Source organism: Ursus americanus, chromosome 4, assembly GCF_024610735.1.
Source record: "Ursus americanus isolate L20-20 chromosome 4, mUrsAme1.1.p, whole genome shotgun sequence".
Lineage (NCBI taxonomy): Eukaryota > Metazoa > Chordata > Mammalia > Carnivora > Ursidae > Ursus > Ursus americanus.
Genome location: NC_142130.1, coordinates 99,227,198 through 99,252,934, shown reverse-complemented (window position 1 = coordinate 99,252,934; position 25,737 = coordinate 99,227,198). Strand labels below are relative to the sequence as shown.

Genomic DNA, 25,737 nt, shown 5'->3' with positions numbered 1-25,737 from the left:
GGTCTCGAGCCCAGGAGCTTCTGTCCCGTGGAGTTGCGGTCCGTCACCCTCTCTGTGTGCACGTGTGCAGCCACCTGGTGCTCTCAGAACCCCGTCCTATTGGGATTTATGGGGGCTTCCTCACGTAGGCCTGAAGTAGATTAACTGCGTTTCTGAATACACACAGGGGAGTAGGAACCCAAGGGACCCCTGGAGCAGGAGGAGAGACCAATCCTGGGCAGAGGCTGGGGTCCGACTCCAGGGTCACTGTTACGGGCTGCAGCGGGGACAAGTGACCAGGTCCTTCACACTGGGCATTGCCTCATAAAGCTGGATACCCCGCCTCTAGCCCCCCAGCCATTCTGCTCTGAGGCCCATACCCAGGGGGAGCTCTGTCTGTGCCCCCGACATGACCAGAGAGGCATGGGGGATGTCTGAAATTCCCGCTGACAGAAGTAGCAGGTCTCAGGATCCCTTCAGTCTCAAAAAGAACTGCAGAGCCAAGAGCTTTGTGGGGTCATCTTTCCTGCTACTCACCAAGAACAAGTCTCACCACAAGCAAGCGTGCAGAGCTCACAAGGCTTCAGGATCACCACAAGCCCAATTCTGTGTCCCCGAGGGCCTGGGGAGTCCAGGCTGACAACAAACCCCGTGGGAAGTGCATTTTCATGTTTTTCAAGGGGATTCAGGGGAGAAACCAGATTCTCAGAATTGTAGTATCCCTGGTTTTAGGGCCAAAAAGTCTCTGAGAGGCTACGTTTCATTGCTGTGACCTCTTCAGAGCTCCTTGGCAGAAATCGTGGTGCCGTTGCCCACACTGGAACCTGGGAGGCGCAGGCGATGGAGGCCCAGGGTGGGCTTGGCGCACCTCTGTGGCCTGCTCCCGTGGTGCCCTGGGCCCAGAAACAGCATGGATAAGGTTCTGCGATGCCTCCTGGGTTTATTTTTGTATCAGAAGATAAGGCAGGAAACACTGACAGGAGGGAGGATGGGATGCGGCAGTGGGAGCTCAGGGCGTCCCCAGAGCCAGGAGACACTTAGCTCAGCGGCTGCACAGGGGATCCAGGGGTCTAGAGCTGTGGCCACGGCGGTGCCGCAGGAAGGGGTATTTAGGCAGGGTCCACAAGCAGACCTCTGACTAGGGGCTGCACCCAACTCAGGAGCTGGGATGGGCAGGAGACGTCTGCTGTGGGTCACCTGGCTGAGGTTGTCCTGGGCCTTTCAGCCGCCCTAAGGGTCAGCCTTGTCCCTCCCTCATAAAGGCAGCAAGCAAAGGCTCCAGGTCACAGTGCTCTTGAGGGGTAAGTGGGGACCGAAGCCAATGGGGTTCCCGTAGGAAGGAGGGTGGGGGGCACGCCTGCCCTGGGCTGCCTGTGCTGCGCTCCCGGGCAGGCTGCAGAGGCAGGGGAGAGAGGCCTCCGTCCACAGGCAGAGCCGCTGGGATGAAGGTCCCGTGCCCCTGCTCTGCACCCTACGAGCTTAGAACTGCTTCCTCTGCAACACTGAAAATACGTCTGCGAGGCTCTAAGTGCAGAAGTGAACGGACATTTCTTTTATACTTTCACAAAACAGGTTCCACCTGAGCCACTTGGCCCCCAAGCGTGTCACTCCTGCAGCCCCACGGGGCAGCAGCGACCAGCGGGGCCCTCTGTGTGCTGGAGTCCCTGGTCCTCAGGGCCCGAAAGGGAGGGTCCACCTGCCATCCACCTGGCGGCTCTGGGGTCCCTCCCATGCCACCCGGGTGCCAGGCCTCCAGCACCATCAGAAGAGGCCCCTGCTCAGGGGCTGGAGGCTGGTCCCAGTGCGCCGGCTCAGCTCCTCGAGAACCTGCTTCTCCTTCTGGTACATCTGAAAGAAAGGAGTGGGAACGAACTTGGACCCTCCCCAGCCGCCTGGCCTGGGGGTGTCCTCTGGGGAAGCCCTTCCCCAGAGCCCGTGTCCATGGCTCTGGCGTGAGGAGCCTCAGCCGTGTGTCCCCCCAGAGCCAAAGTGCAGGATCGGGCTGTGCTCACCTTCACCCGGCACTGTGCACATGGAACGCGGGCGGACGTGCTGCCTGTGGGGTGAAGGGTAGGGCCAGCAGAGGGGCTGGGGTCCAGGGCCCCAAGTGCTGGTCTCGGGTAAAAGCAGAGGAGACCCTGTCTGGGGCTGCAGGAGAATAGGCCAGATGGGTCGGCTGGGCCCAGAGTCCACGGGAGGGGGATGCACGAGGACAGCCCCTCCTGGGGGAAAGAGTGGTCAGTGCCTGGGGAAGGTGTATGGGGAAGCCCTGGGAGGGCTGGGGTCCCTGCTGGAGGTGACATCATAGGCTTTCTCTGAGATGCTGCCAGAGTGGGGGAGGGGGCCACAGCAGGGTCAGCCTCTCACTTGGAGGGGAAGTTGAGCCACAGTGTCCCTGGTGGGGACCCAGCCCGAGATGGGCTGGATGTGAGGACAACTGTATCAAGGACTTTTTTGTGAACTGAAAAAAAAATTTTTATGCCTTCCACAGAACCCGATTATTTGATTACAAATATAATTTGAGTTTACTAAATACAATATGGTGCATATACTAACACACACCCTTATAAATGAGGTAAATATTATCACTTCTCGGGGAAACAAAGGGCTAAATAACTTGACACTGTAGGTCTCTATCAGATGCCTGCATGTTCTGAGTCCTGTTCCCACCCGATAAATATCATCACAATTTCTCTTGTAAAGATTTTTTGACTTTAAGCCATAAGAATTTTATAGAATTTATAGAATTCGGTCTCTCTGCTCAGACCTTCCTTTCAACAGCGAATAAGTAATACAGTTAGTAGCATTTGGGGAGCCCAATACTTTAAACAATGTTAGTCTTTTTTGTTGTTTTGTTTTTATAAAGCAGGCATTAATAAAATCCTTAATGTACTGCTTTTCCCCCCGATTTTGGTTCTCGTACTTGACTGCAGGGGCAGCTCAGGCAGCCCTGGTTCCTGGGGCACCTGGTGCACAGGGCATTGCACCCTCTGTGCTGGAGGACCTGGAGGATGGCTCCTACCTTCTGCCACTCAGCTTCTGTGCTGTGTGTGAAGCCCAGCAGGTGACAGAGCCCATGGGTGGCAGTCACCTGTCAGAACAATTAAAAAGCTGTTTCAGGAACTGATCATGACCCGGGGAGGAGGAGGAGGGAAGGCAGGGAGAAGTCAGCCCATACATGGTGGAAGGTTAGGAACCTAGGGGTAGGTGGAGGGGACCTAGGGCCAAGAAGGTGCCTACATGCAGCTGGCGGTGAGGAGGAGAGGGTCCCGGGCCTGGTGGGCTGGCCCTCCACTGTAGGTAATGGGATCTCCAGGAGGTGGGGGTGGAAGCAGTTATGCACACTAGCCCCACAGGGTGACCGCTGCTGGCCACAGAGATCCCAGAGCTAAAGCCCATGCTGAGCAACCCTGTTTACGCCAGGGCTCCTGCCACGCGCAAGAAGAGCACAGCCTCCCCCTCCCAGGAAGTCCCACCGTCGCCCATGCCTGCTCATCATGGTTCTGCCTGCGAAGCTCTGCTTCAAGTCACAAAGAAGCACTGGGATCCCCTAAAGATAGTTCATGGCGTGGCGTGTGGTCAAAGGAAAACACCTCAGTAGACTCCACAGGAAAGTTAAGATACAATAGCTTTTTGGAACACCCCTCCCCCTTTCCTTTTGCCCTCAAGTTGAGGACAGACAGATTGGGAAGGTCCTGGAGGCTACAGTTTTGTAAGGAGTCTATTCAGCTGGTCTGAGTTAGCTAAACAAAGGTTGCTGACCTCGGGGGTAAAAGCTAAAAACAAGGCTGCTTCTGGGAGCTTCTGACCTGTTTCCTGTCCTCTCCCCTCACCTGCCCCTTCTGGGGGCAAGCACGGCCTAAGCTCTCTCTCTGTGGGATGATGAGAGAGAGTCCTTGTTGCCCTTGCTTGTAGGTCTCCCTCCCCAATAACCCTTGTCCTTCACGTGAGACAGTGTGGAGGCAGGCGTCCCACCCAGGGCCCTCTTTTCAGGGCCTATTTCTTTCAGCACCTCACTTACAGTAAGGATGTCATAGTAGTCCTCATCTCCTTTGCACTGCTGGAAGATATACTCCACTCCTAGGAAAATGTCACCCAAATTGTAGTCATCTTGAAAATCAGGTTGGGGAAGTTCCCCTGCTTTTATATTCTGCAAATGAGGAAATACAGATTTGGAAAACACGACTGCAGGAACTAACCTGACGACAGGCCGACAGATTTCATTCTGGAAGACCCCTACTCAGTAGTCCCAGGGCAGGGGAGGGGTGAGGGGACTACAGCAGAGCCACTCTTTACAGGTGACCCAAGACAAACAAGCTGCTTTCGTCCATCTCTTTCACCTTTTCAGCGCACAATCACACAGATCCACGTCGGTACAATTTTATATTTCTGTTCTTTCTGTTGTTTTGTCCTACATTGTCTTCCACATTTCCCCACATGAAACAAAAGAAACCACCAGTCCATTCATCTGAGGGCTGCTCACACTAAGCTAGTCCTGCAGATGGATATTTAGGGTATTAATATGTTTCCACCATAACAGGAAAAAATACCAAGTGAATATTTAAGGTGTTGTTACTGTAACACCTTCCTTCCTGAGTGGTGACTCTAGTGGGTTACACAGTACTCACGTGTTTCCAGTGCTCTGCAAGTGTACCGCCAAAGTGCGTTCAAAACCGTCCTTCCCATCTCTGCTGTCACCAACAGTGTGGGAAGCCTCAAACCAGCCATGTGCATCATGGACATAGTAACCTAATTGCTATCTTACATTTGTTTAAAATATTTTTCAGTGTTATTTTTCATTTTCATTGAAAAAATTCAGTGTTATTTAAACTTTTCAACCATACATGTTTGTTATCAAATCACACTTAAAATTCCAGAAGCAGGGGTGCCCGGCTGGCTCAGTGGGTGGAGCATGGGCCTCCTGATCTCGGGGTTGTGAGTTTGAGCCCATGTTGGGTGGAGAGATGACTTAAAAATAAGTAAAAAATCTTAAAAAAAAAAGTAGCAGAGGCATTCTACTTCTCTTTTAACTCACTGACAGCATTGGAGGGCTGGGGGACCCGACCACCTTCTCTCCTTGGGCTATGGGTAGTGGTCACTAGAGGCTGGTCCCGCCGCACTCTACTTATGTGTATATTTTAAAGTTTTCAAAATGAAACTTAAAAATCAGAATATTTACACCAGAAGGGAGGCCAAACAAGAGAATACTTTTTACCTCATGAAATGGAAAGGAAAGCACATCTGTTGGGATGTTTTTCTCTCTGTAGACCCTGTTGATGTGCTGAATACTCTTGTTGTCAACACAGATGATCCCCAGGTCGAACTTCTGCACCCCTAATGTACTCCTCACAATTTCCATCCTCTTGCGAAGGGGCACCCTCCTGATGGGGACAGCTCGCTGCAGATTTCTAAGCACCAAACTCATTTCAGGAAGGCAACACCGCCCTTGAAAAATGTTTAGAAAGAAGCCTGTGGTCAAAGTTTAAGAGAAGACAAATCAGTAGTAGAAAGTGGTAAATTCTGTAAAAAACACACATGCACACACATCAGATCGTTTTATTTGAAGTTCATTGAAAACTTTAAGGGGATTTCTATTTCACCATAACAAGATATGAAAATGAGGGGCTATAATACAGTCATCGAGTCAGGCAGGCCGCCGTGGGCGGGAAATGAAGGCCTGTAGCGAGGAAGGGGCCATTGGTGGAGGGGCAGGGTGAGGAGGCGGAGGAAGAAGAGGGTGAGTTGTGGGTTGGGGTGGGTTAGGGGTGTGCGGGAGGAGTGAGGGGCGGGGAGTGGGCGCTGGGGGGGGGCGTGTGGGCTGCGGGCAGCGGGTGTGGGGTGGTATAGGGTAGGGGAGTGGGGAGGGGGTGCTACGGGGCGCCGTGGGAGGAGGGGGTGGGGGAGGGGCTGGGGTGATACAGGGTCGGGGGAGCCGCAGGGCCAATGAGGGTGAGTCCTGGTGGGTCCGGGGATTCCCAAGGGAACGCTCAGCGCGGGCACCGAGGCTCCGAGCTCAGGCCCCGGGCAGCACGCGGGGTGCGAACGACGCCCCACTTTGGAGAGGGTCAGTCGCGGGCTCACGTACCGGGGCCGAGGCCGGCGGACCCCCGCGCGGCCGACGGGCAGGCGAGCGGAACCCGAGTGTGGCGGAGCCAGGGTGGAGCCGAGCCGCGCGGACGGACCGGAAGTCGGTGCGCTGCGTTTTCTGCCCGGGGCGCGCCGCGAAGGGTCGGCTCCGGCGGCCGCGGTGTGTTGCCTGCGCCTCCGGCCGGGCGCCGGGGGGGCCCACGGGGCGGCGGCGGGTCTCCGAGTCCCTGAGCCGGACGGGGAGCGCGGCGCGGGCCCGGCCTGGGCGGAGGCCGCGTCCTTCCCCTGCGCCCTCCCGGCCCCGCCGCCGCGCCGGTGTCGTCAGCAGAGCGGGCCTGGGGCGCGGGCGGGTCTCGGCCGGGCGCGGGGCCGCCGGCGATTTTCGGGGTGCGCGGCCTCCGTTGCCCCGCCTTTCCCTGGTCAGGCGGCAGCCTCTCTGCGGGGCCGCTCTGTTCTTGGAGCCAGTTCGGCGGTCTTCGCAGGTAGAGCAGCACTGTTTATTTATTTCTCTAAGTGGGTTCTGGTTACTGGGAGAAAATTAGGAAACAGTCTGGGGCTGGCTCAGTCGGTGGAGCGTGGGACGCTTGATCTCCGGGTGAGTTCGGGCCCCTTGTTGGGTGTAGAGATTACTAGAAAAGATCAGCTTTAAGAGAAAGAAAAAGGAGGAAACACTGAAACACTCATGTTCTTAACAGCGTTACATTGTAGTTTTCTGTCTACGGAGATTGGAAGACTGGAGAAACTCCTCTCTTTAAAAGTGTGACTGCATTTATTTTCTCATTGCTATTTGAGGTTTCTCCTGCCATTTACCAATTCAGTAAAATAACTTCAATTTTTTTCTTAGTCTAAAGGATGACGCTTTAAGGCTCTAGTAACAAAGTAATTGATTCTTCCATCCTCTACCCCAGGCACCCCCCCCATCCCCCACTGGCTCTCAGAAAATAATGCCTGGCCGTTTGGTTTGCCCGATTTTTAATTATCCTTAGAGTGTGACATGTGATTACAAATTCTCTTCTGTGATCCAAATTTTTGTCTTCCAGCTTACTGTGAGAATGAGGGGGAACTCCCTCGCTGAATAGACTATTTAAGAAGAGAACTACTTGTATGCACATAGTATTTGCTACCTTGGATCAGAAGATGAACCCAACTAATCCTTTTAGTGGGCAGCAGCCTGGGGTTTTCCCAGCATCTACTAGTAGTTCCATAGGAACATTTCAGGCTAAGCCACCATTTCGATTTGGTCAGCCTTCTCCTTTTGGACAAAATAATACATTATCTGGGAAAACCTCAGGATTTTCACAGGTATCCAGCTTTCCGACATCTTCTGGAGTAAGTCATTCTTCTTCAGCACAAACATTAGGATTCTCCCAAACCTCAAATGCTGGACTCTTTCCCGGACTTGAACACACTCCAGCTTTTGTAGCTGTCTCTGGGTCTTCAAGTTCATGTGTGTCTGCAAACCCAGGATTTAGTTTTAAATCACCCAGTTTTGGGGCTTTCCCAGGTACTTCTACATTTGGACCAGAAACTGGGGAAGTAGCAAGCTCTAGTTTTGGGAAAACAGAGTTTAGCTTTAAACCTCTGGAAAATTCTGTGTTCAGACCAATATTTGGGGCTGAATCTGAGCCAGAGAAAACTCAGAGCCCAGTTACTTCTGGATTTTTCACATTTTCTCACCCAGTTAGTAGTGGGCCTGGGGGGCTGGCTCCATTTTCTTTTCCTCAGGTGACAAGCAGTTCAGCTGCCAATTCAAACTTTACCTTTTCAAAACCAGTCAATAGTAGTAATTCATCGTCTGCCTTTACCTCTGCTTTGCCAAACCAAAATGCAGAGGAAGAGAAGAGGGCCCCTAAGTCACTGTTTGGAAGTTCTAATAGTAGCTTCACTAACTTCCCCATATCTTCAGGGCCTCTGGGTGAACCATTCCCAGTTAGCAAAACAGGTGTAAGACAAGGATGTGAAGAGCGTGTTTCCCAAATGGAGCCACTTCCCAGCCTCATGAAAGGACTGAAAAGGAAGGAGGACCAGGATCGCTCCCCAAGGAGACATGGCCATGATGCAGCAGAAGACTTGGATGCTCTGTCGAGGGGAGACCATCCTCCAGATAAACGACCCGTCCGCCTGAATCGACCCCGGGGAGGCACCTTGTTTGGTCGAACGATACAAGATGTTTTCAAAAGCAATAAAGAAGTGGGTCGTCTGGGCAACAAGGAATCTAAAAAGGATACTGGCTGTGCCGAGTCTGGGGAAAATGACCACTTGGCCATCCCAGGAGGGAGTCAGTCTGTCTTGGCACCTTCCCGGCTCCCAGGTGTGATGAAAGAGGAAGAAACTGAAAGTAGAGATAAAAAAGAAGGTGAGCTTTAAATACCTGCACCACCCAGTAAATGCTGCTGGTAGGTTCTTGGTAAATTTCCCTGGGTCTTAGTTTGATGTTTCTGGTAAATTTTTTGTAAACACTAGGAATTCTAACATACCAAGAGCACGTCCTACGTAAACATTTCCTTTGCTCTTACATAGGTGGTGCCTTCTATATGAAATGTTACATCTGAGGGGCCACTGGCTGGCTCAGTTGGAAGAGCATGTGGCTCTTGATCTCGGGGTCATGAATTGGAGCCCCACATTGGATGTGGAGATTACTAAATGAATAAATTAAATAAATAAATAAACTTTGAAATGTTATATCTGATGCATTTTTTTAAAGATTTATTTATTTTAGAGCGTACACAGTAGGGGGAGGGGCAGAAGGAGAGGGAGAGAATCTCAAGGAGGCTCCGACTCCACGCTGAGCTTAGAGCCTGATACGGGGCTCAGTCTTGCCACCCTGAGATCATGACTGGACCCAGAATCAAGAGTCGGCCACTTAACTGGCTGAGCCACCTAGGCACCCCATCTGATAGATTTCTGTGCCTGCTCTCTGATCCCTAGATTCTCTAAGAGGAACGCCTGGACGTCAAAGTAAAAGAAGCGAGAGCACAGACAGTCTTGGGGGCTTGTCACCCGCTGAAATAACAGCAATCCAGTGTAAGAACATCCCCGACTCTCTCAATGACAGAACCATTCTGGAGAACCATTTTGGTAAAATTGCTAAAGTGCAGCGTATCTATACCAGGCGCAGCAAAAAGCTTGCAGTGGTGTATTTTTTTGATCATGTGAGTATTTCCAAGAAACTTAATGTGAGTGAAAAAGAATTTGAACTTTGTCACTTTAAAACCTGTTTTCAAATCTACCAGTTATTTTTTAGAATTTGGGCACGTACTCGAATATCTTATTCTTAACTTGGAGAGGCTGGACTAGGACTATTTATTTCATAAGTTGGAGTTACTCATGGAAAGCTTGCAGTCCCTACTGAATGAGTGTTTTAGAAATGCTGGGTGAGTGATTCCATGAGTCAGGTTCCTCTGAAATGCATGGGAGTGGCTCTGTAATCACACAGCACTTTTTCCAAATTGAGTTTTCTTGTTGTTTTATTTGGTCATAGTACATAATCACTGTAAACGTTCAAATGGTACAGAAAAAGTAGAATCCCCTTGTAACCCCATTCTCCAGAGATAACTGATGTTACTTGTTTGGTTTATACCTTGACTGTAATATGTATATAAGAACACATATGCATAACACATTGGTTGTAGAGTGTATGCGTACAGGGACCATTCACATTATGTAGCTTTCTATCTTTATTGTTTTTTTCTGAATATTCTTGGGAAAAATAAAGTTCTATAGAATTTCTAAGTAGAAAGCATGTCTTTATACTTTTTTTAAATGATAGAGGTATGGCCTGTTAATGTAGGAGAAAAAACCAGAAAGCTATGGGAGGGGGCACAAAATCACCCATAGTTCTATTTTCTGAGATAGCAATTATTAATATTTTGGTTAATGTCTTTGTAAGTATTTAGTCATGTTGTTTTTACACAATTGGGATCACACTGCATATGCTGTCTGGTAACCTTTCCAGGTAGCAGTCTTAGTATTTTCTGAAATCAATAAATAGCCTAGATTAGAATAGGATCGTTAAATGCTACATGGTATTCTATCCTGTTTACCCACTTGGCCAATTTTCTATTTGTGGACATTTTTTGTATGTATTTCTAATTGGCTTATATCCTTTGTTTAAATTCCTGAAAGTAGGGGCACCTGGGTGGCTCAATTGGTTAAGTGTCTGCCTTTGGCTCAGGTCATGATCCCAGGGTCCTGGGATCGAGCTCCACATCAGGCTCCCTGCTTGGCGGAGAGCCTGCTTCTCCCGCTCCCTCTGCTGCTCCCCCTGCTTATGCTCTCTCTGTGTCTGTCTCTCTGTCATAAGTAAATGAATAATAAATAAATTCCTGAGAGGAGAAGTCCTGTGCCAAAATGCATGCATAGCTTTAGGACTTTCGATGTTGATTCCTTTCTATTGATTTTTTTTTTCAATTCAGTGGCATTAATTACATGTACAGCACAACCATCACCACTGTCTCTTTCCAGAACTTTTCATCATCCCAAACAGAAACTCTAACCACTAAGCAATATCTCCCCAATTCCTCCTTCTCTCAGACCTTGGTGACCTCTAATCTACTCTCTGTCTCTATGAATTTGCCTATTCTAGAAATTACTTTTAAGTGGAATCATATAGTATTTGTCCTGCTCATTTTGGTCAGCATCATGTTTTCGGTGTGTGTCCATGTGGTTGTACTTCGTTTTTTTTATGGTTGAATAACATTCCATTGTATAGAATAATATTCCTGTGTATTACATTTTGTTTATTAATCTATCGATGGACAGAGGTAGTTTCTACTTTTTGGCTGTTTTTTTTTTTTTTTAAAGATTTTATTTATTTATTCGACAGAGATAGAGACAGCCAGCGAGAGAGGGAACACAAGCAGGGGGAGTGGGAGAGGAAGAAGCAGGCTCATAGCAGAGGAGCCTGATGCGGGGCTCGATCCCATAATGCCGGGATCACGCCCTGAGCCGAAGGCAGACGCTCAACCGCTGTGCCACCCAGGCGCCCCAACTTTTTGGCTGTTTTGAATAATGCTGCCGTGAACATGGTGTGCAAATATCTCCTCGAGTCCCTGATTTTAATTCTGTTGGGTATATACTGAGGAGTGGAATTGCTGGGTCATATGCATTGTTTTTTTGTTTTTGTTTTTTAAGTTATTTGGCTGTTGAGATGTACTTGTGCTTCTAGCTGAGTCCTAAAAAATATTAATGTAGGGGCGCCTGGGTGGTGCAGCCGTTAAGCGTCTGCCTTTGGCTCAGGGCGTGATCCCGGCGTTCTGGGATCGAGCCCCACATTGGGCTCCTCTGCTGGGAGCCTGCTTCTTCCTCTCCCACTCCCCCTGCTTGTGTTCCCTCTCTAGCTGGCTGTCTCTGTCAAATAAATAAATAAAATCTTTAAAAAAATAAAAAATAAAAAAAAATATTAATGTAATAAATATGTAAATTGTCATTGTAAGCAGTTCATTGATATATACAACGCTGAGGTCCCTTGATTACCCTCATCTCTCCTGTTACCCAGGAGCAAACACCATTACCTAGTATGGTGTATATTTTTCTAGACATTTTCATAGGTATGTCAATAGGTACACTAATACCTAGTTGGTTTTGTGATAAATTGTATCCCGCGTATATCATTCTCTTCCTTTTGTCTTTAAGTGTGACTTGGCAATCTTTCCATTACTGTGTTTGTAATCAGATGGTGAGAGTCATCTCACTAAATGCCAACAAGGCCAAGCTATGGGTTCTATCCCAGTAAAGTCATTACTTTCAAAAAGGAGAAGAGCAAATCCATGCCTGTGAGATGGGTAAGGGAGGCGAGGACTGTGGCTGCCGTGTCTGGAGGCAAACTGTGTGGTTAGAACACGTAGGGGGCAGAGGCTTCACTCTGTGGTGCAGAATTCTGCCACTGCATTTGAGGTTTTAATCTCATTTCCTTTGGTGTCCTGATGTCCTTATACCTTGTGTTGTGGACTGTTTTCTAGGTGTCTGCAGCCCTGGCTAGGAAGAAGGGGAAAGGCTTGCATAAAGACATGGCTATCTTTTGGCACAAGAAGAAAATAAGTGAGTTTGCAGTTATTCTTGGTATAGTTTCCAGTTCTCTGTGTCCAAGGCCCTCTGAGCTTTCGCCAGTGCCAGGGTGGGGCTGGCTGTCAGTGTGTCCTGTGTCTGTGAGTGTTTCTGTGAGCTCCTCTGGAACCTCCTGTGACAATTAAGAGAGTATTACATTTTCAAATACAGTAAAAAAGTCCAGTGTCAAGTGATTTGTGGTTCATGAACTCTGTGCTCTTGTGTCCTCAGGTCCCAACAAGAAGTCCTTTTCCCTGAAGGAGAAGAAGCCAGGTGACAGTGAAGGTGGCCAGGGCCCCGAGGACACATCCTTTCAGCACCCTCCTCTTAGCAAGCCTGTGGTGAGGGCCGCAGCTGGCACCCTCCTGAATAAAAGGTGCGGCCGGTCCTTCCTGTGGGTTCTTGGACTTCTGTGCACTTCGCAGCAGTCGTGCCAGAGCATGGCAGGGAAGTGGGTGAAGACGCTGACACTTGAGCAGGGGGGTGGGGGACTGGGAGAGGGAGAGGAGGGCACGGTGGGAGGGCAAGGGGTAGATGGCTGCGCAGAGCCCCCGGGCTCCTCGCTTATCTCACTCAGTCCCGTGTCCCACGTGCTTGTACTGGCATCTGATGTGTGTCAGTGTATAAGGAACAACTTTTCCCTTAAGAGGTCTAAGTGGCTTTAATCAAGTTTTCCTAATAGCTCCTTGTAGCAGTTCCAGTATAATTTTCTGTAGGTTCAGCTCATTACGGTGAGGCGGTTTCCCTTGGCCGCATGATAGCTGGGGAGCCGGGTGGGAGTGGGCACGTGGTGTGTGGTTCACATGGCCTCCCCGTCTGAATGGAAATCTGTTCCCAAAGGCCCCCCCTCCTTCCCATGTGACCCCGCCTCCTTCTCACAGCCTGCTTCTGTTTGATCCTTCATGTATTTTGGTTAGTATATTGTTTCCTCACTTTTCATTTCAGTTAGCAGTTTAGTTGCTGATTTGTTTTTGCTTTTTCCTTTCCCACTCAGCCAGTCATACCTTCTTCAACATTAGACTTCACTGAGTATGAAGATGGGGAAGCTCAGAGACATTGCCCATTTCTGTTTAGTACATCCTTCTACCGGAGTGAAGTGGTGTATGAAAACATGTAGGCGTGTGATTTCCTCATGGTGTTAGTGGTTTTTTTGTTTTGTTTTGTTTTTTTAATCCCAAGCTGAATTTCATTTTTTGGGGGATAGAAATCTATGGATATTCACTTCAGCTGTTTAAATGGGCTCATCTCCTTTTTAAAAAGTATGGAATATTTATTTTATTCTTTGTTTTTGGAGATATTATTTATTTTTGCACACGAGAGACAGAGAGAGAGAGCGTGCGCGAGAGCACATGCACCGGTGGGGGGGAGGGGCAGAAGGAGAAGCAGATTCCCCGCTGAGCAGGGAGCCTGATGTGGGGCTCAGTCCCAGGACCCTGGTATCATGACCTCAGCCGAAGGCAGACGCTTAACTGACTGAGCCACCCAGGTGCTTAAAAGGTATGGGATATTTTGAAATGACAGTGAATGACAAGAGGAACACCTGCTCATCACCAGCTTGTCAAGGCGTGTCTCATGTCAGTGCTTATGGTTTGTCAGTTTTGGAGCAGCGGGGTCTCGACTGATGGAAGCATTCGGAAGTGGAAGTGATAGAAGCACCTGATGTGATATAAGGCCCTTGATGTGTTACTTTCTTTGTAGCTCTCCAGTGAAGAAGCCAAGTCTTCTAAAGACCCATCAGTTTGAGGGAGACCCTTTTGACTCGGGCTCCGAGGGCTCTGAGGGTCTCGGGCCATGTGTGTCATCGCTTAGTACCCTGATAGGCACTGTGGCTGAGACTTCTGAGGAGAAGTACCGCTTGCTTGACCAGAGGGACAGGATCATGCGGCAAGGTATGGTGGGCGCATCTCAACTGCGGTCCAGAGACCTGGCTAAGGTCATGATAAGGTCATTGTGGGAGCCGTGAGGAGGGAGCAACCCCTGCCCGTGGGGCTCCACTGTCATTGAGTCTCTGGGCCCTTCAGTGCCCCACGTATAATCTTTGTTGTGTACTGGTTTCCTGAGGGGGTGGTAGACATGGATTATAATGCAGATACGTCTTTAATTTTATTTTTGGAAGAAAATCCATATACTATTGATCCATGCTAAGTTAAACATTTTAAAGGGCAATTTTTAGACATTCAGAAAGCACATGTTAAAAAAAAATCTAAATGTTTGGCTTGACAAATCCCCACAAATAAAACTTAAGAAATATCAACCCAAGGGAAACATCTGTAACTCACATCACTAGGGCCTGATTTCCCTGATACAGAAAGCACTGTGGAAGTCATTGTGGAAGAAGTCCAGCCCAGGAGAGAAATAAGTAGGAGATCATAAGAGTTACAGAAAAGGAAGTAGACCTGACCCTAGACCAACACAAGGGTAGGGGTGCTGGCCCCTCGCAGTTGAAGATCCACATATAACTTTTGACTCCCCCCAGATTTAACTGCTAATAGCCTACCGGTGACCTCCTCATAACACAATCAGTTAGCACGTTTTCTGAGGTATATGTCATATACTGCATTCCTACAATAAATTAAGCTAGAGAAAAGAAAATGTTATTAAAGTGATAAGGAAGAGAGATAACATTTATGGTACTGTAAAAACATGTGTGTGTGAGTGGACCTGCACAGTTCAAACCTGTGTTGTTCCAGGGTCAACTGTGTCATGAATTGGTTTTTAAACATTTGGAAAGGCGCTCACCCCATCACACACAGCGATGCCAGTTGCACCCGCAGAGGTGACCTCTCCCCTGTTGCACCATGATGCTGTGTCCTTGAGCGGGCCGTGGATGGCTGTACCCCTATGGAAGAGGGCAGGTTGGCAGTCTCTTTCAGCCTTAGGAAAGCCTGTGCCTTTGACCCAGCATCCCACATCCAGGAATCTGTCCCCCAGGCTGTCCCACACACGTGTGTGTGTCCGCGCACGTGTGTTTTACACACAAGGTTGTTTGTGATACAAAGATTGGCAATTGATTGTCCACATAGCGGAATTCTAAACAGTCTGAAAGAAGACTGGGGTTTCTTTATGAAAAAAAATGAAGATTTATTGTGAAGTAGAAAACCATAGTGTGGAAGTATGTAGTATGCTGCCATTTGTGTATAAATATGGGGGGGAAGTGTGTGTGCCCACACATATGTGAGTGTGCCTGCCTGTGGGGTACATAAAGTAGTCCTGGAAGTATGAAAAGATCTGTTGACTCAGAGACGGGAGCAAGGGGGGGGTGGTTCTATTTTGACATTTTTATACCTTTGGAATATAGCCCATATGACTATATTATCTTTTCAAAAAATAAGTATTAACTTTAAAAAAATTGGTGCAGTGACCACAAATAAAAGGAGAAAGTATTTGTGCTTTTCTTTGCAAAGTTTTTTTTTAAATTTTTTAAAAGATTTTATTTATTTGACAGAGAGAGAGTGAGGGAGAGAGAAATGGAGGAGCAGGAGAAGGAGATGGAGAAGCAGACTCCCTAGTGAGCAGGGAGCCCGACATTGGGCTTGATCCCGGGACTACCTGAGCCAAAGGCAGATGCTTAACTGACTGGGCCACCCAGGCGCCCTGCAAAGTTTTTTTTTAAATTAAATTTTAGCTGTAGGATTTTACTCTTTTTAGAGAATGTGAATAAGTGGGTAATCACAGTGCTTCCTTAACATGGTAATAAAAGCTGTTGTCAAACATTATGTCATTGATGTGATTTTTATATTACAAATAAAATTAGTAGGTATTGACATTTTTCAAGATAAAAATAAGGTGTGTATTTTGAGCTTGAAGTAGTTGTGGTCCATCTCATTTAAAAGATACTTTCGTAACTGTTTAATTCTGAGGGAAGTAAGAGTAGTTTATTCGGGACCCAGGTGTGTTCTCTTAGGTGATTCCTGTAATAGCAACAGGATGAAATAGAAGCAATGAAGTACTGAGTTTTAGAGCGCTAGTATGTTTGGAATATACAATTAGCAAATCGATCTTTTTAACAAACATACTGCAGCAGGACTGTATCGTTGCGGTCGCTACGGAGCCATGGACAGTGATGCGTGCCCCTGCCTGCATCGTGCAGTGCAGACCTGTGGCTGTTGCAAGGGGATGCGGCCTCTTGGTGCCCTGGTACCTGACGTGATAGGCCATGCCTCCCTTTCTCTAGGCCCAGTGCTTTACTTTGTCATTTGTGTGTGGCATTTGCCTTTAGTTTTATTTTTCCTTCTATCATCACAGTAACTGTGTGATACATTCTTTTTATTTGTCATTTAGCTCGGGTGAAAAGAACTGACCTGGACAAAGCGAGGACTTTTGTTGGGACCTGCCCAGATATGTGTCCTGAAAAGGAGCGGTACATGCGGGAGACCCGGAGCCAGCTGAGCGTGTTTGAAGTGGTCCCAGGGACTGACCAGGTGGAGCCCCGTGTCCTGGGGTTCCTCTCTAGGCCGCTGTCCATATTTAATCTTCAGGGTGGAGGTGGGATAGATAGGAGGGGGGGGGCTTATTTTTTTATAATTTCGGTACATATTTATACTTGATTTGGGTGTTTACCTTTTTTGAGGGTGGCAGGGATTTAGAGGGTGGCTACTATTAACATTCATATTAAATTGTTTGTGCTGTGAGGTGTGTACTAAACACTCTTGTATAGGATGACTGGACCCCACGGTCCTCCAAGGTATAGCTGTAGATACAGATCTGTTTCATAGATTAGAAGTTTCTTTTCATTTCTTTTTTATTTTCACAGTTGTCTTCCTGCCCTTTTCTATGTTTGTGTTTTGCACAGTTGAGATTATGCTCTAGATGCAATTCTGTATGAATCCTTTTTACTTACTATACAAACACTTTCTTTTCTGCTAAACTCTATCAGCATTTTTTAAATGACAGCATATTATTTGATTGTGTAGCCCTGTCAAAACTTCCCATTTTGCAATCCTTAGATATTTAAATTTCATGAATAATTCTATTGGGCATATTGTGTGTAATGAGTCTAAGGTTGTAGATTATTTCCTTCTGATAGATCCCAAGGATTAAGTTACTACATCAGAGGGTGTGACCTTTCTTCAGGTTCCTGAACATGTATGTCCCAGTGCATGTTCCCAAATTGTTTCCTGGGAAATCTGCATCATTTGAGATCCTTTTTCCCTCTTTGTTAATTTTGTTTGCGGCCTTCTCTGGGTTGGTGGGGTGTTTTTTTTGTCTTTTTTTTTTTTTTAAAGATCTTATTTTAAAGTAATGTCTACACCTAACGTGGGGCTTGAATTTATAACCCTGAGATCAAGAGTCACATGCTCCATGGACTGAGCCAGCTGGGTGCCCCTTGGCTGGTGGTTTTAAGTTGCCCTTGCCCAGTGTGGGGTCCCCGGCTAGGCAGGAGTGTCACGGCAGAGGCTCCTGCACTAGGAGACAGTGATGCTGGCTTGCAGTGGGTGCCCAGGGCTCAGTCCTGTGGATGTCTGGGCTTCTGCCTTTGGCCACATGTCTTCAGCCTCCTTTTCCAGGTAGGACAGCTCCAGCCCCATGCACACAGCTATCCTGGCCCTGCAAGGCCCCTGCTGTTGTCTCCGTTTCCTTTCTTTTGGTGTTTGAGTGTGGCTGAGGTCCGTTAACAATGCTTCAAAGTCCTTTACCTGTCACACCTCTGCCCTTGGAGCCATGCAGGTGTATCTCTACTTACATTCCTTTTTCTTTCTTTTTTTTTTTATTTTTTATTTTTAAATAATCTCTGCACCCAATGTGGGGCTTGAACTCACAACCCCGAGATCAAGAGTTTCACGCTCTACTGACTGAGCCAGCCAGACACCCCCACTTACATTACTTCTGCTTCTTCGTTCCTTGTTGTGTTCGCCAAACACAAATTTCTCATTTGTTTTTGAATTTTGATCATTACTTTCAAACAGAAATTTTACATTTTAAAATTGTATTCTGTAGTATTGATCTTGTATGAGTATGTGGGCGATTTCCTCCTTATTTTAAGGCATAGCTGTGGGGAGGCTGGCCCAGCACGTGACACCCAGCTGTTTGCCCCGACTGTGTGTCCTCAGGTGGACCACGCGGCAGCTGTGAAGGAGTATAGCCGCTCCTCTGCTGATCAGGAAGAACCCCTCCCGCATGAACTGCGGCCCTCAGCCGTGCTTAGCAGGACCATGGACTACTTGGTGACTCAGATCATGGATCAGAAGGAGGGCAGCTTGCGGGACTGGTATGACTTCGTGTGGAACCGCACACGGGGCATACGGAAGGTATCAGCCACTTTCAATCTGAAAATTAGAAAATGCATGTGGATTCCAAAGTTGAAGTGAGATTTCTTTTCATTTTACTCAGTTATATTTCATCTGTGTAAAAAAATGGTATTATTTAAAATCGTTACAAAGTCCTGTTAAAATGTGCTTCATGGGCTTTGTTTGAAATTGACATATGAGAAATTCAGGTAATCATGCTTCTTCTAATAGTTTGTTCCCAGCGTATGGAAATACATGTGTGAGATCTGTGTGTGTGTGTAATACTCCCTCTTGCTTGTGGCCAGGACATCACACAGCAGCACTTGTGTGACCCTGTGACGGTGTCCCTGATTGAGAAGTGTACCCGGTTCCATATCCATTGTGCTCATTTCATGTGTGAGGAGCCCATGTCCTCCTTTGATGCCAAGATCAACAATGAGAACATGACCAAGTGCCTTCAAAGTCTGAAGGAGATGTATCAGGACCTGAGAAACAAGGGCGTGTTCTGTGCCAGCGAAGCCGAGTTCCAGGGCTACAATGTTCTACTCAATCTCAACAAGGGGGACATCCTAAGGTAAATTTTCAAATTTGGAAGCTAGCCTATGGAAAGGCAGGGTTTTGTTTTTTTTTAAGACTTTATTTTTATCTTTTAAGATTTTATTTATTTGAGAGAGAGTGCACAAACAAGCGGCGGGGGGTGCAGGCAGAGGGAGAGGGAGAAGCAGGCTTCCTGCTGAGCAGGGAGCTGGATGCGGGGCTCTATTCCAGGACCCTGGGATCATGACCTGAGCCGAAGGCAGCCGCTTAACATACTGAGCCACCCAGGTTCTCCCCACCCTTTTTTAAAGATTTTATTTATTTATTTAGAGAAAACATGCAAGTGGGGGGAGGGGCAGAAGGGAGAGAGGGAATTTCCAACAGATTCCCCGCTGATCGAGGAGCCCAAGTGTGGCTTAATCTCATGACCCTGAGATCATGACCTGAGCCGAAACCAAGAGTCAGGTGCTTAACTGACTGAGCTACCCAGGTGCCCTGGTAGGCATCTCTCTTGAGTGATTCAGTCAACTCTGTTTATTTACAAAGCAAAACAAAATTAAATTTTGTTTTTAGATGTCATCATCATCAAAAACAGTTGGCAGTTGTTTGGCATTAAAGCAATTCTTTGATAATCAATTCTTAAATTGATTATTCCTTGGATTTGTTTATTTACCGTCTTTTTAGAGAGCACCGTTGTTCCCGATCAGCTCAAGAGCGGCAGCTGTGAAGTTAGTAAACTGAACAGAATGGCACACGTCACCATTAAGTTCCTCTTTCTTAGTATGGCAAAAATCTAGGTTTTTTTTTTTTAATCACATCTATTTTTATGGACGTTTTGTTTAACTAAAAAATAAAATTAGGGGTGCCTGGGTGGCTCAGTCATTTAAGCATCCAACTCTTGAGCTCAGCTCAGGTCTTGATCTCAGGGTCGGAGTTCAAGCCCCCTATTGGGCTCCACGCTGGGCCTGGAGCCTACTTAAAAAACAAAATGGAAAAGAAAGAAAATAAAATTCTAACCCCTTTGTCTCCTTTAATTAACAGAGAAGTACAACAGTTCCATCCTGCTGTTAGAAATTCCTCTGAAGTGAAATTTGCTGTTCAGGCCTTTGCTGCATTGAACAGTAATAATTTTGTGAGATTTTTCAAACTGGTCCAGTCGGCTTCTTATTTGAATGCTTGTCTTTTACATTGTTACTTTAATCAGGTGAGTAATGTGGCTGGCTATACTTGAAGAATTGGAAGAAACCAGATCGTTACTTTTGGTATTTAAGTGCTTCTCTATTCCAAGAACATTTTAGCAGGTCCCAGGCTAACATGTGTCAGCCTTGCAGCAGCCCCCCGAGGGGGTTGCCGGCATTACGTTGTTGCACAGGGGAGCTGGCACCACGGACTGCTGACGGAAAAGGCAGTGGGATGGAAATACTATTGTTAGGTTCGTATTGGAGAGATCTCTTCAGCATGATGCGACTTGAATTCAACACTATCATTTTCCTTGGAAACAAAGAACCAAAAATCAAAAACTGCACCTACAAAGTCCCTGACTTAAAAATTCTTAAGTGTTACTAATTGAAATTTTTGGAGTGAACCTGATGTTGCTGATTCCATTTCAATAACTCTCTTAAGGGCGTGCTCCTTGTTGAGTACTGTGCTGTGCCTCGGGGTTGCAAACCTGGGGAAGATCCATGTCTTACCTGGTGCTTTACATAGAGTATGAATGCCTGGTCTCAGAATTCCCCAAGTCAGGTCTTCAGGCCTAGCCCCCTGACAGTGCATACACTGTGCTGTCCCCCAGCTGCAAGGTGTCCGCTGGGTGGGGAGGAGCCTGCTGGTGTGGGGGTGGGGTCTTACGACCTGGTCAGCTGGTTCTGTGACTCCGGGTTGTTTTTCTTCTTTGGTCACACATCAGATCCTTTGGTAAACAGTGACTAAGCCCACAGTCATAGCCCAGGCAGAGGGTCTTCTTCAAGTTTGTTCATTGTCCTGTCTGATAATTGCCAACAGCACTGAGATTCTGGAACAAATGAAAAGATTTTTAACAATGTGCCATTTGGGGAACTCTGTATATTCAATAAATAAAACCCATAGTTAATATTTTCAGAATGATTTTATAATGTTATTAGAATGTTGGCCATTTGTGCCTGTTTTAATAACTTGAAACAAAAAAGACATCTAAGTGCTTTAGAGAAACAAAGTGTTTGACATGGTCTGTCCCATAGGCTCCCTTGCTCAGCTCCACCTGCTGTGATGCTTCCTATCCCTCCAACCCCAGCACACTCCTGCCTCAGGGCCTTTGAACTTGCTGTTCTCACTGCTGTTCTTTCTCCTCACAGAGCCATATGGTGCTCACTTTCTTCAGGTCTTGGCTTGGCTGCCAGCTTCTCAGCAGAGCCCACCCTGCCTGCCTGCCCTCCTCCTCTGCCTTCCTCTGTTGCACTGTCACCATTAAATGTACTGTGTATTTCACAGGTTCATTTTGTTCATTGTTGGTCTCTCCCTAACACATCCGTTCTGGGGGCAGGGATTTTGCTTTATTTTTGTGTGCTTGGCTTTAACAATGCCAGGCGAGAAATAAATACTCGATAAATACTGTTAGAGTTAAAGAACACTGCAAGAGGAAAAAAAGAAGCAAGGGGTCACTCAGAGTCCTAGCATCCACATGCAATTTTTGTTAACATTTTCCTATCTTTTTTTTAAACACTTGTTATGAATTTCATGCCGTTTATGCATTTTTCCATGGCATTCTATCATCTCTGATAATTTTTAGTGCCACAGAGCTTTTTGTCAAATGGATGGCGCACATTTGACCTTCCATATGCCCTGCTGATGGATGATTTGTCTTCTAGGGCTTCTTTTGTGTGTGTGTGTGTGTGTGTGTGTGTGTGTGTGTGTCAGAGAGCGTGGGCGCACAAGCTGGTGAAGTGGCGGGGCAGAGGGAGAAGCAGGCTCTCCGCTGAGCAGGGAGCCTGATGCGGGGCTCAATCCCAGGACCCTGGGATCATGACCTGAGCTGAAGGCAGACACTTAATCAACGAGCCACCCAGGCGCCCCAAGGGTTTCCTTCATAGCCTAACCGTTCCTGTGTATGAGACTGACTGTTTCACATGCATTTCTGAGCTTCTTCTGCTGAGCAAATGCCCTGATAATTGCTAAGCCTGGGCCTCTTGTACCAGATTGCTTTCCAGAGGGACTGAGCTATAGCAGGACCCTGTCCCCCATGGTGGCATTTTGTGGTCATGGGATGACTGCTTCCTTAACACTGCAGTGATTTGGCTTCTCTCTTCAGATCCGCAGGGACGCTCTCCGAGCGCTCAACATCGCGTACACTGTGAGCACGCAGCGCTCCACTGTCTTTCCCCTGGATGGCGTGGTGCGCATGCTGCTGTTCAGAGACTGTGAAGAGGCCACAGACTTCCTGAACTACTATGGTCTCACTGTCTCTGATGGGTAAGAGCAGAGGGTAACTGTGGGACCTCTCTCTCTCTCTCTTTTTTTCCTCTTTTAATTCTGATAAAGGGCTGGGAAGTGCCAGCTACATGCCAGGCCCCAGAGAGGGCCCATTCCACATGCTGCCTCCCTGGGGTGCAGGTGAACACAGCGAGGCTCAGAATGGCTGGGGAGCATCCGCAGATCAGACACTGCTTGTTAGTGGTTTGGCATTCAGACTCCTTCATTTGCAATTCCAAAATCAGTGCTTTTCACAAGTTACTGGAGAAACTAAAGGTAAAGGTAGGGTCTTCCTTACTCTTTCTCTTGAAGATGACTTCTGCTGGCCAGTGACTATCACTGTCCACCTGTGATGGCCCAGACAGGCACTGATGGGCCAGGCCAGGGGCTTCTCTGCTGCTTGGAGTCAATGTTTTGAGAGCCTGATGAAACTCGTGGACCCTCTCCCAGTAAATGGCACCATAATGTGCAGCATGTCTTGTTCCAAGTTGCTGTTTTTCCAACCGTTCCCTCCTCGTAACTCCTCATTGCCAGCCCCTTCCTGTCTGCGTCCTGCAGGCCTGTCCTCATAGAAACATGTGGCTCTGGAATAAGACAGGAGCATGCACGTGTGTATTGTTCCACGTATGGCTGTGTACAAGTAGGCCAGGAGGCTCCCAAGTCACAAGGAAATGTCCAGGCTGGCGGCTGTAGGTACTGTGGGCCGGGACACTAGATCAGCCTTTACTGCCTTCCTCTTCATTTACATATGGTTGTGGGGTGACCCAGTGATGGGGACAGGGCTTCCAGCATCGCTGCTGGGCACCAAGAAGGTGAAGGTTGGCTTCTCACCTATGTAACGCTTCTCCGGGTTCTCTCTTCTGGGTAGCTGTGTCGAGCTGAACCGGTCCTCGTTCCTGGAACCAGAGGGGCTATCCAAGGCCAGGAAGTCAGTGTTTATTACCAGGAAGCTGACTGTATCAGTTGGGGAGATTGTGAATGGAGGGCCATTGCCCCCCATCCCTCGTCATACCCCCGTGTGCAGCTTCAACTCCCAGAACAAGTACATTGGGGAGAGCCTGGCTGCAGAGCTGCCTGTGGGCACCCAGAGACCCAGCTTGGACACAGTAGGTGAGAAGCTGCTGTTGCATGAGGGAACTAGTGTTGCCCCTCCAGGAAGCCTCTCTGGAGGTAGGAGCACCTGTTTTATTTTGTGGGTGAGGGTGGAGTGGGTGGGTATTGGCTCAGTGCTCAGATATTTCTCCCCTCTCAAGAGTGGCCTGAATGGCTCCCTGAAGTCACGGTGCTTGGTTCCCATGGGTGAAACACACACTGTCCCCTCTGACATTGATCAGGAGGGTGGCCAGCCCTTAGGGTCACTGTGGGTGTCCGGGGGTTGTCTAAGTGCCCTCACTTGCCTGTTCCCTTCCAGGTGAGGGGAAAGGAGAGGCATGTGGGGCAGAGGCAGATGTATCGCCGCCCGCTCTCCTCCAGCAGCCTCTTCCCACCCCTGCGCCCACACCAGCTTTTCTGCCTCACCTCCCGGCACCGACCCCGAGCACAGCACCTACCCTCTTCCAGCCCCCTGTGCAGCCCCCCATGCAGCCCCCTGTGCAGTGTGAGTTGCTTCCTCCAAGGCCTGCACCTTCGTACTCTGATGCGGTAAGGAATCTTCTAGATTAGGGCTCTGAGGAGCCCGTTGTGCAAGTGTCACCAGTAGTGTCTGATATCCAGTCTTACTGTTGTCTGTAGATCGAATCCACAGAGGTGGCTGCACGTGTGGCTCTTAAACGTTCTGAGTGCCAGCTGGGGCGGGTCTCAGGACCCTGGCCTTGGAGGCTTAAGCCTTTGTCTTTCTGACAGGATGCCTGGGGCTCTGAGCTTAGGGCTGCATGAGGCCCCCTACCTTGTTGCCTGTGTCTGTTAGGGCTGCAGCTCAGGCTTTGGAAAAGGCGTGGAGGGGTTTTTGTGGATATAACGTGAGGGCTGATGGAAGTACTGCCTTGCACCGAGGGCTCTGCAGACATGTGGGTCTCTGGACCACCCTCTGCCCTATGGAGTGGGCTTTGTTGTCTGGTCTCCCACGAGGGGTTCAGGGAGAGGCTCTGCCTGCAGTCACTCAGCTGCAGGTGGCAGAGCCGGGCTGACCCCCTGCCCCGGGCTCAGTGCAGAGCCACCGTCTTCATCACAGTTGTCAGAGCAGCACTTCATTGCTTCCTGTCCCAGCGGCATCTTGCACCCCTGACCTATCTGCTCTGAGTGATGTTCAACACCGCTCACTTGAGAGAGCCAGTGGACGTGTTGACTAGCAACGTGTGGGGCCCCGGGCGGCACTGTGTGCCTGCTGATGGGGTTGAACAGGGCCTGTCGACCACATAGGTTGTGGGATTGGGCTCGCCACCCTGTTGCTTGGGCTGGTGCTGGGGCAATAAGGAGGCCTGAGGGGACCCTGAAGAATGGTTGGAGAAGCTGACCGTGTTTGATGTGGTGTGGGGGCCAGTGTGGGAGGGTGTCGAGCGGGCAGCAGCCTTGCCCTGTCCTCTCCAGAAGGCTTCTCTCCATTCATGAGCAGGAAACCTTTCCAGAAGCAGCATAGCCAGTTCCCACATGAGGATTGTCAGATGCCCTCAGACAAGTGTCCACTGATGAGGTTGTGAAGGGACGTGTTTGCCCTGGGGCGGGGGGTGCTTCATGAGACCATCTCCAGTTCTGCGAAGGTTTTCAGTACCCTTAGGCCGTAGGGCTAGACTGTTTGGTTTTAAGCTCAGTCTGGATCGAGGCAGTGTTTTTCACTGCCAGCACTCTGACCCCCATCTGTTCTCTCCTTAGGACCTGGCTCAAGTAGTGGATGAGCTCATCCAGGAGGTTCTTCAGAGGGACTGTGAGGAGGTTGGCGCCGCTGGAGCAGCCTTTGCAACCACAGCTCTGGGGTAAGTGCGGTGCCCCACCTGCTCTGAAGCTGTCTGCTTGCTGGGGCCGTTCCCCATCCCTGCGTGTTTCTTATAGAGTTATAGAGCTGCTCTCAGTCTTGGACAGGAGGTTGCAGCTGCCCATTTGTACAGGCTTAACTGTTGGTCCTGTCCTCTGGGTGCGTATGATTGCTTGTATTCCTGACCTCCTCTTTGTCATTGGCATGCAGTTTCTGTTTGTGTGTGCTTTCTGAACAATGTTAGGTTATTAAAGTTGTAAATTAAAAACCTGTTTTTCGTTAACCTCTCCTTAAACTTAAACATGCCTTTAAAATCTAGTAAAGTAAAAAAATTTGTTTATTGTCTATTAAAAATTAAAAACACTTTATGTGATCTTGGATTAAATTTTACTTTATAAATTTAACAGATTAAATCCCTTTAAACATTTTATATGATTTGCATTTTATACCATGATGAAATTTTTTTAGAGATTTCAAACTACAGTTATAAATTTCATATATCTAATTCTA

The 25,737-nt window shown here is 48.2% G+C and overlaps 2 protein-coding genes across 5 annotated transcripts in view; one reads left to right on the top strand and one right to left on the bottom strand.

The window, feature by feature from the left end:
• Window positions 1–1,507: 1,507 nt before the first annotated feature.
• YBEY (ybeY metalloendoribonuclease) lies at window positions 1,508–6,195 on the bottom strand. Of its 3 annotated transcripts, none has more exons than XM_045776901.2 (5): window positions 6,065–6,195; window positions 5,195–5,448; window positions 4,001–4,129; window positions 2,903–3,070; window positions 1,508–1,827 (listed from the first exon to the last, which is right to left on the bottom strand). In XM_045776901.2, exons 2-5 carry the CDS (start codon window positions 5,402–5,404, stop codon window positions 1,741–1,743), a joined length of 594 nt encoding a protein of 197 aa, XP_045632857.1. In that variant the 5' UTR covers window positions 5,405–5,448; window positions 6,065–6,195; the 3' UTR covers window positions 1,508–1,740. The 3 variants fall into 3 exon arrangements, with proteins under 3 accessions (XP_045632857.1, XP_045632858.1, XP_087717984.1); XM_045776902.2 differs by having other exon boundaries at window positions 3,002–3,070; XM_087861858.1 differs by having other exon boundaries at window positions 5,195–5,424; window positions 6,065–6,164.
• A 212-nt stretch (window positions 6,196–6,407) lies between these two features.
• MCM3AP (minichromosome maintenance complex component 3 associated protein) overlaps window positions 6,408–25,737 on the top strand; it is a 50,213-nt gene continuing 30,883 nt past the window's right edge. Inside the window, exons 1-14 of one of the 2 annotated variants that reach the window (XM_045776899.2) lie at window positions 6,408–6,548; window positions 7,107–8,422; window positions 8,995–9,218; window positions 12,027–12,105; window positions 12,343–12,487; window positions 13,810–14,000; window positions 16,393–16,532; window positions 18,162–18,359; window positions 18,644–18,912; window positions 19,917–20,079; window positions 22,159–22,319; window positions 23,188–23,429; window positions 23,731–23,960; window positions 25,128–25,228. In XM_045776899.2, the coding sequence (XP_045632855.2) occupies window positions 7,171–8,422; window positions 8,995–9,218; window positions 12,027–12,105; window positions 12,343–12,487; window positions 13,810–14,000; window positions 16,393–16,532; window positions 18,162–18,359; window positions 18,644–18,912; window positions 19,917–20,079; window positions 22,159–22,319; window positions 23,188–23,429; window positions 23,731–23,960; window positions 25,128–25,228 (3,395 nt within the window). In that variant the 5' untranslated portion in view covers window positions 6,408–6,548; window positions 7,107–7,170. Of the gene's footprint in view, window positions 6,662–7,106; window positions 8,423–8,994; window positions 9,219–12,026; window positions 12,106–12,342; window positions 12,488–13,809; window positions 14,001–16,392; window positions 16,533–18,161; window positions 18,360–18,643; window positions 18,913–19,916; window positions 20,080–22,158; window positions 22,320–23,187; window positions 23,430–23,730; window positions 23,961–25,127; window positions 25,229–25,737 lie in introns of both variants that reach the window. The other variant, XM_045776900.2, reaches the window with a different exon arrangement.